General features: G+C 39.5%; 1 protein-coding gene across 1 annotated transcript in view; it reads left to right on the forward strand.

The window, feature by feature from the left end:
• LOC124606003 (dynein beta chain, ciliary) overlaps positions 1-17,653 on the forward strand; it is an 809,537-nt gene that overhangs the window by 513,459 nt on the left and 278,425 nt on the right. Inside the window, exon 47 of the mRNA XM_047137965.1 lies at positions 7,167-7,340. Within this exon, the coding sequence (XP_046993921.1) occupies positions 7,167-7,340 (174 nt within the window). The remainder of the gene's footprint in view (positions 1-7,166; positions 7,341-17,653) is intronic.

A 17,653-nucleotide genomic window follows, 5' to 3' on the forward strand; every position in this document is an offset into this window, starting at 1 on the left:
GTGGTATGGACAGAGAAACATTACATGTCAGTTGGATCAGTTGCCCCAAACACACTACATGAAAGGTCAAACAACATTTCTGTCCATATGCAGTAATGGTCTGTGGCATCTCCTCAAGAAAGATCCTGATGGCCACGGGACTTATTGCAATTTTCAAGCTGAACAAGAGCCATATGTTGCCACATACAGGAGTCTGGCATCAGTAAATGGCATTTTCTGTGTTGTATATCTGTGATCTCACACTAAACAGGATCGAAGAAGGTTCGGGGTTTATGGTCTACTCAACACTGAAATCGTTAGAGATAGCACAAATTTGAATAGGAGAAAAGAAATGGGCCATTTCTTTATCAAAAGAACCACCCTGATATTCGTCTAGATATCTACACAGGCAATATCTGAGGCAATACTGACCCTACGACTTATCTTAGAAGCTAGATTAAGGAAAGGCAAACCTACATTTCTAGCATTTGTAGACTTAGAGAAAGCTTTTGATAATGTTTACTGGAATACTCTCTTTCAAATTCTGAAGGTGGCAGGGGTAAAATACAGGAAGCGAAAGGCTATTGGCAATTTGTACAGAAACCAGATGGCAGTTTAAGAGTCGAGGATGAAAGGGAAGCAGTGGTTGGGAAGGGAGTGAGACAGGGTTGTAGCCTCTTCCTGATGCTATTCAATCTGTATATTGAGCAAGCACTAAAGGAAACAAAAGAAAAGTTCGGAGTAGGTATTAAAATCCATGGAGAAGAAATAAAAACTTTAAGGTTCGCCGATGACATTGTAATTCTGTCACAGACAGCAAAGGACTTGGAAGAGCAGTTGAACAGAATGGACAGTGTCTTGAAGGAAGGATATAAGATGAACATCAACAAAAGCAAAACGAGGATAATGGAATGTAGTCAAATTAAGTTGGGTGATGCTGAGGGAATTAGATCAGAAAATGAGACACTTAAAGTAGTAAAGGAGTTTTGCTATTTGGGGAGCAAAATAACTGATGATGGTCGAAGTAGAGAGGATATAAAATATAAACTGGCAATGGCAAGGAAAGCGTTTCTGAAGAAGAAAAATTTGTTAACATTGAGTATAGATTTAAGTGTCAGGAAGTTGTTTCTGAAAGTATTTGTATGGAGTGTAGCCATGTATGGAAGTGAAACAAGGTCGATTAACAGTTTGGACAAGAAGAGAGTAGAAGCTTTCGAAATGTGGTGCTACAGAAGAATGCTGAAGATTAGATGGGTAGATCACATAACTAATGAGGAGGTACTGAATAGGATTGGGGAGAAGAGGAGTTTGTGGCACAACTTGACTAGAAGAAGGGATTGGTTGGTAGGACACATTCTGAGGCATCAAGGGATCACCAATTTAGTATTGGAGGGCAGCGTGGAGGGTAAAAATCGTAGAGGGAGACCAAGAGATGAATACACTAAGCAGGTTCAGAAGGATGTAGGCTGCAGTAAGTACTGGGAGATAAAGCAGCTTGCACAGGATAGAGTAGCATGGAGAGCTGCATCAAACCAGTCTCAGGACTGAAGACCACAACAACAACAACGTCTACACAGGGATTTGAATGCTGTCAGCAGAAATGTAAGTTCAGTGTTGTAACAATAGCATCACATAAAACTCGCCTCCACAGCCTAGGTTGCAAATGCAGCCTGTGCAGTGGCACTAGACTGGAGGTAGCCAATTAAAGTCCTGCTGGCAGAAGAAATTTTTCCCACCCAAATTTGGCTTGCAAGGGAAGGTGAGGTGGTGGTGTAAAGTTCCTTATCAACATACTTAGCGCCAATGTTCCAGAATTAAAACTCCAAATCCCTAAGCGATGTTTCATGCAAAGAGGACTTGTGACACTGCTCATGGGGATCTATCCATCAAATGGGGACATTAAGCTCAGCAGACCACTTGGGGCTTTTCAAGAGTATTAGCCTATGTGCCAGCACCAAGTTTCAAGCTTTTCCTGTTCTCACCACATTAAACACAAACGTGTTACAACACTGAGCACACTCCTGTTATAGTCACCTACACTTGACATTAAGTTAAACTTTTCTGCCTTTACAGCCAGTTACCATTCATAATACCAACTAGAAATTTGATTTAAGTCATCTTGTATCCTCTTACAGTCAGTCTACCTTAACACCTCCCGTTCACCACAGCATCGTCAGCAAATAACCGCAGATTGCTGCCCACCCTGTCCACCATGTCATTTACATGTATAGAATACAACAGCAGTCCTAACACATTTCACAGGGGCACTCCTGATAATACCATTGTCTCTGATGAACACTCATCATTGAGGACAACATACTGGGACCTCTTACTTATGAGGTCTTCATGCCACACACATATCTGGGAAACTATTCGATATACTCATACATTCAATAAGAGTCTGCAGTCTTATTCCTCAACTTGCACATATGTCGTTATACATAGGAGGTAATGTAACAATTCAATGGGGAAGCACAAATACAAAGCATTAAGGACCATAAGCATTATGGTTTTTGTGAGAAATGAGTTATGTTTCGTAATCACACATTATATTTTTTACAAGTAAAATACATAGAATTACTTGTTTTACACCACTATATAGCATGAGCGTGCATATCCCATGATATTCTGTGATCTGTAGACGCCATTCCTGACCTTATCACTGGCAGAATAGTTTTGAAATACATTGGAACATAGCTCAATCCATTCTCAGCCTCTGGTGTGATACTGTGTGATATGCACACAAAAATTCAGTATGTTGTTCTTGATGATAAGTGTTCATCAGAGACAATGGTATCGTCAGGAGTGCTCCTGTGAAGTGTGTTAGGACTGCTATTGTTTTCTACATACGTAAATGACATGGTGGAAGGGTGAGCAGCAATCTGTGGTTATTTGCTGATGATGCTGTGGTGCACGGGAAGGTGTCAAAGTAGACTGACTGTAACAGGAAACAAGATGAGTTGGACAAGTCCCTTCTTGAATTCATGTTTTTTATTCTGTAGCATTGGCTGATTTACCAGTTGCCATTGGCTCCATTCGCAGCACTTTCGTCTTTTGCAAAACATCATTTCTGACACTCACATAAAAAACTACTGTGACCTTCACATTATAAAATCACTGTGCTATTTTATTACAGTTTTGGAGTTTAAGGATTATATGCATATAATGTAGATAGCACTTTGAGCAGCACTGCGAGGTGTCAGACAAGTAATACAAATAGGAACATGGCTAGATTGTAAAGACTGGGATGCTTTTGAAGATCGTCTCAAAATAATGTGCTATTTTTAATTAAACATTTTGTTCATGGAATATCTGCGTAGACCGTCTGTGAAATCATTCACCTGGCCAACTCTTTATTTGCTCATTGCATCACACTCTTATATGAGCAAGCATAATCTCCATTTTATGAATATTGATAAATGCAGTGTTATTTCCTTGTTGGATAGCAAATGCAAAGCAGTAATGCATAAAATATAGATAGTTGAATTTTTACAATAGGATATTGTTTCATAGGCAATACAAGAACCTGATCCATAAAGTGTGAAAAGAGTGCTTAAATTATGTGAAAACGATAGTGTGATAAATGAAGGTTAAGAGCATCTGCAGCAAAGTGAATGATAAAGTTGGGAGAGTAGGAACAACTGAGTGTCTACCTGTAAGCTCTTGAGAAGAAACAAGTGAGCCAGCATGTCAGTTAATTATTCAATTTGTGTTTTTGTCTTCCAGTGACAGAGAATTGTGTTACTCAAAATATTCACATTATATTAGGGAGGAGTGAAACTGGCAGCTGGAGGGGAAAGTATAGAAGTATAGACAGTACTCACTCCACTTTTTTTGCATCCTTCCCCCCTCAAGTGCTGACTGTACACCTTAGTCATCACAAGGCAGAAGACTTCAGCCTACATGTGTCAAGGTGAAGCCAGCTAAATATGCCATCAGGCAATGCTGTTTGGCACATGTAAACACAGTGCATTACAACAGATTTATTTGAAAATGATATGATAATCAAAATTGGCAGACAGCACATTGCAATAAAGATTTGGTAGTTGGAAGTGGACAGTTACTTATTTTAAACACTTTATTATGAAGGCAAAATTATATGTCAGGGAAATGTTTGGAACACACTATAGTGAAGCATCAGACTTTCCATTTACTGTATTATTCTGAGATTTAGATAGTATATTACAGCCAAATACACTGTTACTTCTCATCTGTTAAATTTTAAAGCTATTACAGTTTTGACTGTGTGAGCATTTAAGAATTACTTAACTTTGCATATTGGCTTTAGTACAAAACACAAAACAAATGTCATCTGCTCCCTACATATAACATTGAGAAAACTGTTGGCACAGGCAGTGTATGCCTGGCAACAGACCTACCTCATCTTGAGAAATTTTTTGGAAGAGACAGAAAAGGAAGCAGAGAGTGGAAACAGTCTTTACAGCTTTGGGGGGGGGGGGGGGAACATAACATTTTATGCAATTTACTGTTGTTTAACTGCCATGTTATGAAGAACTCAGAGTATCAAAGCTCTCTACCTGTGGAGTCAACGCTTTCAACTAACTATTTTTAAGATTTTACTGTAATTTTCAGTGTGGAAAGTGCACATCAGAAAGCTAATCCATCATTATCCTTTTATTTATATCAGTGCAACCTAGCTAAACCAAAATCATACTAAGAAGCATATCTGGCAGAATATGAATGTCAGCACATAACTGCTGCTAAGCTGTCAGGTTCAAATTGCTTGTGGTAGCTGACCTGGTTCAGAATTTCCACTTTTGTATAGCAGCCCAAAGTTGAAATAGTTTTCTCTCAGCCCAAAATTGAAATAGTTTTCTCTTGTAGTCATTGTTCAATTTCTTTTTCCTTCTTTGTATTTGAATCAAGAATTTTCTGCTTTTTTCTTGAACAACATAACTAGCTATGTCCATTACAGTCGCACAACCCTCTCTTAAATTGTGCAATAATTCTAAAAATCAGTGCTTATGTACATCACTACTCATGTTTTCATGACAATTGCTTGATTATGCAGGATGTAAAGTGTAGCCTTGCAGGTTTTGTGAAACCATATTCAGGGATCTTGAATGACCAACAATAAGTTTCCAGAATGAGATTTTCACTCTGCAGCGGAGTGTGCGCTGATATGAAACTTCCTGGCAGATTAAAACTGTGTGCCCGACTGAGACTCGAACTCGGGACCTTTGCCTTTCGTGGACAAGTGCTCTACCAACTGAGCTACCGAAGCACGACTCACGCCCGGTACTCACAGCTTTACTTCTGCCAGTACCTCGTCTCCTACCTTCCAAACTTTACAGAAGCTCTCCTGCGAACCTAGCAGAACTAGCACTCCTGAAAGAAAGGATATGGCGGAGACATGGCTTAGCCACAGCCTGGGGGATGTGAAAGAAAGGATATTGCGGAGACATGGCTTAGCCACAGCCCCAGGCTGTGGCTAAGCCATGTCTCCGCAATATCCTTTCTTTCAGGAGTGCTAGTTCTGCAAGGTTCGCAGGAGAGCTTCTGTAAAGTTTGGAAGGTAGGAGACGAAGTACTGGCAGAAGTAAAGCTGTGAGTACCGGGCGTGAGTCGTGCTTCGGTAGCTCAGTTGGTAGAGCACTTGCCCGCGAAAGGCAAAGGTCCTGAGTTCGAGTCTCGGTCGGGCACACAGTTTTAATCTCTCAGGAAGTTTCAACAATAAGTTTGTTTCCTTTGCCAGTCATCACTTGCAAACCATCATTGACTTTTAAATTGTGCCAGCTGTGCTTTGTAGCATGATTTTTATTTTACCAGATATCATTGAGATAAATAATAGGACAGCAATGCTTTTCTTTCTGATGTGCATATCCCTGCCACAGCTGTAAAATTCATATTGATTCTGGTGAACAATGTCTTTCTAGAGATAGTCCAATTCAGTGACAGTTCTTCTTCCATTAACATCTTTCCTTGGATATTGTACTTTTATAAATATTATCTGTATGGTTTTTAGTGGAACACTGCACACCCTTGCAGTCTGTGATGTTGATACAATTTCTCCTCTTGTAGCATTGTCTTTAAAGTCATCAAGAAATTTGTGTTCCTTGTACATGACTCTACTGTTGGGCTCTGTGGGTCTTAAGACTCAGTCATCTTAATTTGCAAATAAGGATATCAATGCCATGTGATGAAAATCTCAAGTCTCTTTGCAAATGTACAGCACTTCCATACAATGAACATATAAGCAAATGGTTGGTAGCAAAACAATTGCAAAGCCATAGCAACAGCAGCATGAATGAAATGCAGAGTTGCCTCATAAATGCTGATAACAGTTAGTGTTTGGGTCTTTGCATCTTATAATCGAACCTTGATGGCACTAGTGGCAGAAATGACACTGTCATAACAGTGTAAGCTTAGAGTCATGGACCAATCCAGACTGTCTCAATGGCTTCTCATTCACACTCACAAAGTGAAGCTAAGGGGTGGGAGAACTAATCTACCCCTCCCAGTTTCCACTCTGATCTGTAGTACAGTAGATTAGAAATAAATATTAATAAACCAATAATAGCTCAACTAGTAAATATATGCATAAGTTTCATCAAATACAAAGAGCAAAGAGTACTACTTATTTCCTAACATTTGTGCTCTTAACGGCAATGGAAAAACCTGGAATGTGTTAGGCTTCTTTAAGGGGGTCATAACTTGTGTAATTTTCTTTTTTTAAGTATTTTCATTCAGATGCTATCTTTCAACAACAGTATTTTTGATAGATTAAATTAAGAATGTTCATAATACTGATATGAAAACACAACTTTCAGCTGTAATTAGTTTGGTGGAAACAAGTATTTTAACCACACTTCTCTCAGTTCCATGCTATCAGTTCAGGTAGACAAATATTTTTAATTTCTTTTAATTTATTATTATTATTAATTTATTTATTTATAATTATTTGTCTAAGTCTTGCAGTTTATGGGATAAAAAATTAAGATAAAAAAAATTAAGCTGCTTCATCAATGAAAAGAACAAATAAAATTTTTGATTTAAATTTTTTTCTTTATTTTTTTATTTTTTTTTTTTTTCTTTATTTTCCTGCTTCACTTGTAAATAGATATTTATGATTTGGATTTCATTGTGGTAAAAAGAGATATTTTAATGGTTGTGTTATTTTGCTGTCAGTATTACTGCAAAAAATTTAAAATAAATTCTCTTTTCAGAATATTGACTACCGTGTAGAATTTACAAAATGGTGGGTGAATGAGTTCAAATCAGTGAAATTTCCAGCCCAAGGAACAGTCTTTGACTACTACATTGACTCAGAATCCAAAACATTTGTGCCATGGACCGAGAAGTTACCTCGTTTCATACTTGACCCAGATATACCACTTCAGGTAATTAGATTAGATGAAGTGAGTAATTCAAATCATGTTATTTTCCTCTCCTCAGTGGGCACTGTATTTTTTAATAAGATGAAATTACTGCAAAAATCTGTTATGATGTTGACCTGAAACTTTCACAATTGACAACTGAAGAACAGGCATATGACCTCAAAATACTCTTTGTTTATAACGTTCCCTTGTACTGAGGAGAGTTCAGAGACAGTTTAAACAGGATGGTGATTCTTCTGTAAAATGTGGAATTCTTGGGGGATTACATTTAATCTGAAAAATCAGGTAAGTCTGAGGAAATTACAGGAATTTCATGAAATCTCACGGCAGTCTGCATTTTTAACTTAGCTTTGAAATTGAACTTTATTGAGTTTTATAAATCATAAATTTTAAAATACTTACTGTTTCAAAGTGTGTTAATTATATGAATATTATTTTTAATAAATTATTGATGATTAAAACCTGCAGTTACACTACTGCTTATGGCTGTTACATAGCTCAGCTGAGAGGGAAGAAAAGTCATTATTGTGGTATGCTGTCCCCCCGCTCACCATTAGTTTATCAGGAGCTTCTTGACACCATCTTCCTCCTCACACTTGAAATTCTCAGGGATTTTTTTCCTGGTTTAAGTGGCTATCCTTTTAAAAGAATAACTTAATAAAATAGCATTCATCTATAATGTCCTTGGATGACTATCCACACAGCTCAATACAACAGAAATATCTCTCCTACGATTTTTTTGTGACATACCTACATGACGCACTCTAGAGTCATGGTAAGTAGCATCATGAAGACCTGGGATGTTACTGGACCAGTGTTCACAGCATGTGAACACTGAACTTATAACAAGACTGACATTTTCGCATGCAGACAATAGAAGGCCCGGCCAGGACAGGACTGGCAATGTCCGGACTGATGTCGGGGCTGATGTCACCACCGACAGGCTTGATGGTGAAGGGGGCAAACCATAACAGGGCCAGTGCCAACAGAACTGACATTTAGATTAAGAGAATTGGTGTCCAGTGGCATCATGGGCTATGCCAAGAGTGGCAGTACTGCCACCATAGAACTCTGAGAACAAGACACAGAATGGCACATGACACAACAACAACAATCCAAAGAACCTGATGGAAGATGTACCAGCTGGCCACATAAAAAACTGACAGATGCCCTGTCTGGACTCTGTTCAGGAGCAAGCTCACTCAAACATTGTGAAAATGACTGACTGTCATTAACTAAGGACGTGGGGCGTGCATTTCTCAGCCGGAGGTGAGTGACATGAAGAAAATGTACTTTTAACTGTTCCACCAGTAAATCATACTCTTCTAAGTTCTCCAGGTGCAAGTCGGGGAAGAACTGATGACACAGATAAAAAATTTCTGCAACTACACTGGTAAGAAAATGAGCACTGCGTTGCATACCTTTGATGCCATAGGCCATAAAATGCAACTCAACTGTTGATGGTACAGTTCCCAGTCTTCTGTCTGACCGTTGAACATGCACACACAGACACAGACACACACACACACACACACACACACACACACACACACACACACACACACACACACACAAACAAACAAACAAACAAACATTGCAAATATGGGAGCTGCGTGCTGAGACACAACTGTAGTAGGCAAAACCTGAGTGAGCTGAATTACACTACCCTGTAACAACATCTGAACCTGCTGCTTCTGAAGGGAATGACATGAGACAGTAGCAGCTCTGACAATGAGACAGGCATTATAAGGAACTTGAACATGCAGTCTGTGCATGAGAACACTGTCCATGAATGACAAACTTGAACCTTAAAATACTGAAAACAACAGACCAGCAGCTTGAATGAGAATATGCATTACTACACATGGTAACGAGTCACCTGAACTATGCAGAAAGGACAACTACTAAGAAATTTGATGCATAGATCTAAAAACATTACGAAACACACTTGTACCAGGTGGGAGAGACAGATTCTTCACCAACAAATTAGGGTAGATATAGAACAAAACTGTTTATCTCATCATCAATAAAGTACTCGCATACTGATGAGTGATCAGAGATGCTTCATAAGAATAACTTTATTATCAAAATGAAACCCAATTATAATGCTCTTCAATGAGTATCTACACAACTGTGTAACAGAGACATCTCTCCTATGACACTGTCTGTGATGTACCTACACAATGTACCCCAGAGTCATAGTAGGTATTGTATGAAGATGTAGGACATTAATGCCCAGGTGCTGCCAGCATGTGACAGCTGATGTGCTGCTGGTGCAGACCATGATGAACTGGAACAGGTCTGCTGGCATGGAACACTGAGATGAAACTGCTGGTGTGCCAACTTGTAGTGCTGGGACTGAACTGCTGATGTGGCCAGATGGTTCTGCCGACTTGAGGTGTAAGGTGTAACTGTCTTTGCATGGTCCATTGGTACCCTAAATTGTTGGGAGCAGACGGATGTCAGCATGGCACAGGAAGGGCATATGACCTGGTGCAGCAAAGTAGTGCCCTGCCGACAATGGACTTTGCTGCGACAGGCGCAATGCCTGTCGGTGAGGTTGATGCCTCCAGATGCTGTGGAGGCAACATGTAACTTCATGGTAAACATCCCAGGTCATTCAAGGAAATATCTTGGTGTTGATGAAAGCCATTTACCCATGTAAACCTAGTAGATAGTGTCGGAAGTTCCATGCGGCTTTTCGCGGATGATGCTGTAGTATACAGAGAAGTTGCAGCATTAGAAAATTGTAGCGAAATGCTGGAAGATCTGCAGCGGATAGGCACTTGGTGCAGAGAGTGGCAACTGACCCTTAACATAGACAAATGTAATGTATTGCGAATACATAGAAAGAAGGATCCTTTATTGTATGATTATATGATAGCGGAACAAACACTGGTAGCAGTTACTTCTGTAAAATATCTGGGAGTATGCGTGCGGAACGATTTGAAGTGGAATGATCATATAAAATTAATTGTTGGTAAGGCGGGTACCAGGTTGAGATTCATTGGGAGAGTGCTTAGAAAATGTAGTCCATCAACAAAGGAGGTGGCTTACAAAACACTCGTTCGACCTATACTTGAGTATTGCTCATCAGTGTGGGATCCGTACCAGATCGGTTTGACGGAGGAGATAGAGAAGATCCAAAGAAGAGCGGCGCGTTTCGTCACAGGGCTATTTGGTAACCATGATAGCGTTACGGAGATGTTTGATAAACTCAAGTGGCAGACTCTGCAAGAGAGGCACTCTGCATCGCGGTGTAGCTTGCTCGCCAGGTTTCGAGAGGGTGCGTTTCTGGATGAAGTATCGAATATATTGCTTCCCCCTACTTATACCTCCCGAGGAGATCACGAATGTAAAATTAGAGAGATTAGAGCGCGCACGGAGGCTTTCAGACAGTCGTTCTTCCCGCGAACCATACGCGACTGGAACAGGAAAGGGAGGTAATGACAGTGGCACGTAAAGTGCCCTCCGCCACACACCGTTGGGTGGCTTGCGGAGTATAAATGTAGATGTAGATGTAGATGTCCTCCTAGTGGGGTGGCTGCCCGCACTACTTGCCTGGTGTGTGGAGGAAATGACTACCAGGCCGAAAAACAGTTTCATCCAAATTTATTTAAGATAAATAACTTTCAATATCTGTATTATCAAGGAAGTGGTTTTCTGAAACCACAGAAAACACACAAATACAAATTGTTTAACTACGGAATTGCATTATATGTTAATTAAGGAATCCAGAATGAAAACCAACTTGTAACAAGAACTTAGGATTCAAAACTCACAATATTTTTCACTGTTGGATATTTCATAATGTTAACCTAATTTATGTGAGATCTGTTAATTACAATTCCTTAGATTGTGGAATCATCAATTGCTTGGATAGAAGAGGATTAAGGAATAAATTGTAGTTTAAAATTGTTTCAGAATTGGTTTACTATTAAAATGTATGGATTTTTCACAAGTTAGACTGACACAAAGTTGTTTGTCCACCTTTGCTGCTAACTGTCTGGTTGTAAGTTACCCTCCACAAATTGATATCTGACGATGTACAAAATCTGAGTTTCCTACATTTCAACAATAGAAAATCTTGTATGGAATGATCATTCAAATTAAGGATATACAATTACTCATCTGTTGTGTGTGGTGCATAGAAACACAAAAGGAAACAGTATTTACACTAGCTTTTGAGCTCTTTCTCTTTCTCTAGCAAAAGTACTCATATTCACATGTGCAGTCGCAGAGACATCCAAACATACGAATGTGCAGCTGCTGTGAAACTGATGTTGAATACTAGTTATTGGGAGCATTGCCTGTGAGGTGGGAGGTGGTGATGGAGTTGGGTAGAATGTATGAGGCAAAGAGGGGGTAGCGAGTTAATGAGAGCAGGTCTTTCGACAGATGACTCAGCAGCTGCACAACAACACAAAAGGAGTTCAAAGGGTAGAGCATATAAGAGGTAGAGAGAGGGAGGGGGCAAGGGGGAGAGGAAAGCTGGAGTTGAAGAGGAAGACAGGGAGGGAAGAGAGAGAGAGAGAAAGTTTGGTGGAGAACGGGGGGGGGGGGGGGGGGGGGGGGGGGGGAGAGCTCTCAGATGTGAAGGGAGGCAATACACAGTGTGGACAGGGAAGGAATGGTGTGGACAGAAGAGAGAAAGAAATAGGTGAGATGAAGCGGTGGGAAACTGGTTAGCAGAGGTTTAGGCCATGAGGTTTGCGAGAGTGCACAGTATGCTGGAGAGATAGTTCCCACCTGTGTAGGTCAGAGAAAGTACTGCTGGAGTGGTGTATCCAAATCACTCATGTATAATATCTGTTGAACTCAGTTGTGTTGTGGTATGCAGCATGTTCAGCAACTGGATGGTCAATTTTGCAGTTTGTCATATTTCTGTGGTGGCCTTTCATGTGATAAGGAAGTTGCTTGATTCTTCAGTTTCTCCCTCATCTGGAAATAGTTCGTGGATGAAGTGCCAGATGTCAATGTCCAATGTGAACAATATTTTGGAGTAAGGGTGATGTGTAGAAATCTTGGGCTATGGGGGAGAGGGGGAGGAGATAAAAGCACAGTGCTGGCACTCCAGCAGCCAGCTCATCAGTGCATCCGATGTTGGCAATGTGGTCACTTGCTGAAATGTTGTGCCTGTTGGACACTGATGTCCAGCAGTTCACCAGTGATCTATTTTTAGAGACAGTTGTTTACTTGTCATTCCCACATTGAATGATGCACAGCTCTACTGGTGTCAGATCGATTTGTGAATGAGCTGGACAGGACAGTATCCTTTTCTCCACACCCTTCATCCACCCTCCCCCCTCCCCTGGCCGCCCTTTTCTTCGTGTCCTTGACTTTTACACGTCAACCCTCCAAATGCCTTTTGTCTCATGCAGTGGCTGATTGATTGGTTGAAAGACCTGCCTCACACTACCCCACTATCCCCTCATGGCCTTGTATGTCCTTCACTACCTCCTTCCCTGCATATCACAGAAGACTGTTTTCAGTAATTGATAATCAATGCGCAGTCTTGCCACAGCTGCAGATGTATATGTTTGGGTGCACCTTTGCTAGAGCAAGAGCAAGAGCTAGAAAGCTATAGGTGAGAGATTGCCTTCCCTTTATTATCCCACATTTCAGTTATTTGTTCCTTTCCTCATCTGTGTCATATGACAGTTGCTCTGCCAGAAAATCATCAAGTGTAATTTCTCTGGCGTTTTAAAAGATATTTTACCATTTGAGATGGCACAGAAGTTAGCATTTGGCAAGAACATAGATCAAAAATCCCTGTTTGGCCATTTTGATTTCAATTATCCACGATTACTGTAAATTTGTTAATGTGAAGAGCATGATGGATCCTTTGAAAAGGACATGGCAGATTTTCTTCCCTGTCCTTGCTGTTAGTGCTCTGTCTCTAATGACCTCACTGTCAACAATACACTCTTCCTTTCTTTTGAAGATGTTTTCAGTTATTATGTGATGTGTAGGTGGAGGCAGCCCACAATACTTTTATGTCCTTAGTTGTACGGCTGCACACAAATAATTTATGACCCATAAGTGATGATTCACAGGTAGTATGCCAGTACCACTTTTTTACAGCACCACCCAACTAAGCTCAGTTCAGCATAATGCAGATTAAGATATAACACAACTAAAAAGATGGTCGTGATCAGATACGAATGAAACCCAATCATGACTGTGGAGAGGGCATGGCTGGTGCCTGGCATGATGCTGTGGCATAGGCATTGCTGGTGCTGGACTTGAGCTCAGCACAAGCTCAACAGTATCTCCAATAGATGGTCCGCTGGAGGCGGCTGACATTAAGCCCAGTGAAAGACTGCCTGCTGGAGGTCTGGTGGTGACTTAATGGCATCTCCTAGCATTCAGCATATCGGTAGATTGTTTGTCAGCAGTATGGTGTCCATAACAAGCTGTGCACTTGTAAACAGTCTTCGGAAGAAGAAATGCCTGCGGCACTGAGAGCAGGCTACTTTCACAAGCTACTGCCGTAGTGCTGAAAGCTGACACAGCCAGTGTATGGCTACTACTGCTGCTCATGAAATGTTTCATATAATGCCCAGTGTCACTGGAAAATGTCGTTTTTGTGCTCATAATAAATAAATAGTTGTGTGAATTGTAATTTTATGCCTCCAGTCAATAGAGCAGTCTGAAGTTAGTGTGACATTGAGTTTAAAGAGATTTATTTACAGTAACAACAAAATGTGAAAAATAATAAATGTTTGCAAACCTACTGAGTAGGCTGTAACTGCTGTGCTATGCTATACTGTCTTCATACTCCCATCACACTTTACCGTCTTTGTTCCTGTGTTAAGAGACTGCGAAATCAACACAACACAGCAGCCAATCTGTGTAATTGCTGGAAACAATGATTATTCTCGAGGCCGTTTTGTTGCCGTCAGTGTATATCATCAAACTCAATATCACACCAGCCTAATATGGGGTAGCTCTAATAACTGAGCTATGATTTGTACAATGTTTTATTTTTGATGACTAAAATTATTTTTTCTGTTATCATTAGATGTTGTATGTAATACCACAGGATTGGTATTTCTGTTTGTAGATTATATTTACTGCTGCTAAATTACCTTTAGAAGCACTAGAATGATATCCTGTAGGAGAGAGACCTAGTATACTGAGAGAAGCCTGGAATAGCAATACTGGACTGAATTGGTTTGGTAGAATATAGTTTTTGATACTGCTTTCGTGTGTAAGTTTCCAGTTACCATTTCAAAAATAAAGAGAATCTCACATTCCAGTATGTCTTACAGCTTTCATCTAATGCATTTTGGGACCGTCTAGCTGAGAAATAAAGATTATTTCTGTGCAGTTTCTAATGAATCATAATTTTACGATGTTTTCATTAGGTCGCTATCTTGTCTGTTTCTCCATTTGGCACTAATTTTAAATTATCTTCTCAATAAGCTAGAGATTTGAAACTTTTAACACAACTCAGAACAGGATGTCAGTGGAATATTAACTTCCTTGTCAGATGTGTAGTGGAGTTTACTTGTTTTACCATTATCATTTTCCAATGAGCTAGAGACTTTTAAATTTTCAATATAGCTCAGAACCAGATGGCAGTCCAATATTAACTTGCTTCCTTGTCTGGTATGTGGTGGAGGTTACTTTGTGTGTCACTGCCATGCTTCTGTTTTCGTGTTCCAGTTATGAATGGTTCACAGGAACAGTAGTTGTTGGTAAGCTCCAATGTGAGCTTGAATCTCTCTAATTTTTACTTTCACAGTCTTTTCATGATTTTTACACATTAGAAGCAATATATTGGTTAACACAGGTGAAGAGAAATTGAAAAAATTGACATTTACTACGTATCTCTGTTGTAATCTCATCAAAATGTTTGAAATTGATTGAAAAGTGTCACACACCCGAGACCAAATAACACAGACTAACTATTTAAATCAAAATAAATTTTTAATGTACCACTTTTTAAATTGGATTAGAAGTATAAAATAATTTATCCTGCCCCATACAGATTCGTAACCCCATACAGATAGTCCTATACCCACATTTTTCATTTTAAATTTTACAAGTCTTTTCATAGCGATTAAAAAATCGCTATCACATATTTTCAGGACTATGCACATGGGGTTAGGAACTGGTATGAAGCTTGAAGAAATTATTTTATACTTTTTAGTCTGACTTAGAAATGTAGTATATTAAAAACTGATTTTATTTAAAGAATTATTTTCTGAAATACACAGTTTTGGGGCATATTCCACACACCATCTGATCTGCTGATTATTCTTTCTGCCATATACCACCACTGTTATTTTCAGAAAATAAAAAAAATATTATCAGATAAAGCTACACTGTAAATTGACATGATTGTTAACTCGTGAGGTAAGGATGCAATGGAAGAAAGTTCATATTATGGATTGCAGTTTACTGTAATTGGAACCATCCAAGGCTGAAGACTTCAAAGGCAGGAGTCTGTGCCTTCCATCTACAGAACAAAGAAACTAGCGTGAATTATGTATAAAATGGTCAGTAACCAATGTGCAGACATGGTTGGCAATGGCCACACATTTCACAGATGTGAGTTCCGTATGTAAAATGGTAAAATCCAATCCAACCTTTTTGCAGTTGTTTGTCAATGTGCCAGTGTAAACACATTAAAATCCATTAGTTTAGATTTCAATGTGGTTTATGTAGCTACAGTGGCACAGAACCACATAAGGGTTGGATTCTATCATTTTACATATGAAATTCACATATGTGAAAGTTGTGTCCATTACCATCACATTCATAAGGAACTTGTATTAAGGATACAGTTAGATGATACTTCCTCTAATGTGTGGAGATCAAATATGTCACTACAGTTTTTCACTCTGACAGAGGTACTATGAAAATGTCCAATGGGCAAAATTAGCTAATAAGGAAAAAGAATGAAATAAAGTGTTTATTTCAAAAATAAAAACAGCCTATGCAGGACACTGTCTTCCCTCAATAAATTTATAGTCGTTGTGGTCCTGCACATGCAATAAGCTATTTAAATTATCATTGGCCAGTTTTATGTTAATAAAAAGTGCTGGCTCTTGAGACGTGTTTTGAGAGATGTAAATTGAACAGTTTGTTACTGTACTTAAGACTAACAGTAGGCTTCTAATGATATATTTTTGAATAGTTAGAAACAGTGCGTGATCTCAGGTGTCCATTTCAAGCTCTTGTTTCAGTGTAGTCTCATTGATTGCAAAAACTGCCACAAATGGTACCCCATGATGGGTATTTTCCAATTTTATGACATTCAGAATTCCATCACATCAGAATAACATTCTTGGAGAATACTATTTTTCTTGTGGAATGGAGGAGGAAGAGGTCCCAGTTAATTCAGGACATTCCCTGATATTAATATGTCTAGCTACATTACATTCATATGAAATCTATAATGAAAACAATAAGTCTGTCTGAATGTGGCTGCTGCAAAACACTTTAACACAGCTTTCTTTATTTTGGAACAATTTCGTGCCAATGAGTAGGTGCGGGTGAGGCCATAAAATATTCATGGAGAGGAAAACAATTAATCCGTCTCCCTGATAATGCTTTTGTCTTCAGTGCCACACAGATTCAGGATGAGGTAATGATTTTCTTTCTAGTATTAAGCAAATCTGCAATTATTTTTAATATACAGGATGATTCAGGAGAAATGTCACATAATTTGTGAGGTGATTGTACAGGTGAAAATAAACTGAAAAAGTCTTACGAACATGTGTCTGATTATGGAACAGGAGTGGGTTGAAGACTACACATCCACGAACGAAATGCTGTGTAGGCATGGTGCTGGACAGATTAAAGATGGGATGGATGACTGATCCATCCTGCAAGAGGTGTTCAAAAAAGCCCCTCCCCCCAACTCAGTGCACTTGTCAACATATTGGAGAATGTGTTGTGTTGCACATTGAAAACATCATCTTGGCCGACTTTAATGCACACAACAGCATTGATGATACAAGTGATAAAGTTTCTTCACGTGTATCCATCTTTGTAGCATATACACCCCCTTTAACCAGCCCCATAAACAGAAGTCCAAAAGGATTAGGTCAGGTGATCTGGCGGGCACTTAGTGGGTTGTCCATAGCTAATCCACTGTAGAGGAAATGTGCTACTCAGATACTGGGATACTAGTCTGGGACAGTGAATCGGTGATCCATCATGTTGCAAGTACATTTGCCATCATTGCTCTAATGTCACATCTTCCGTAAGTGCAGGTTGGTCTTCTATCAGGAAATGTGTATATGTTGTGGCTCTCACGCAGTTTGGCAGGAACACAGGCATTGGGTCATCAATCTTACCAC

This window comes from Schistocerca americana, chromosome 3 (genome assembly GCF_021461395.2).
Source record: "Schistocerca americana isolate TAMUIC-IGC-003095 chromosome 3, iqSchAmer2.1, whole genome shotgun sequence".
Lineage (NCBI taxonomy): Eukaryota > Metazoa > Arthropoda > Insecta > Orthoptera > Acrididae > Schistocerca > Schistocerca americana.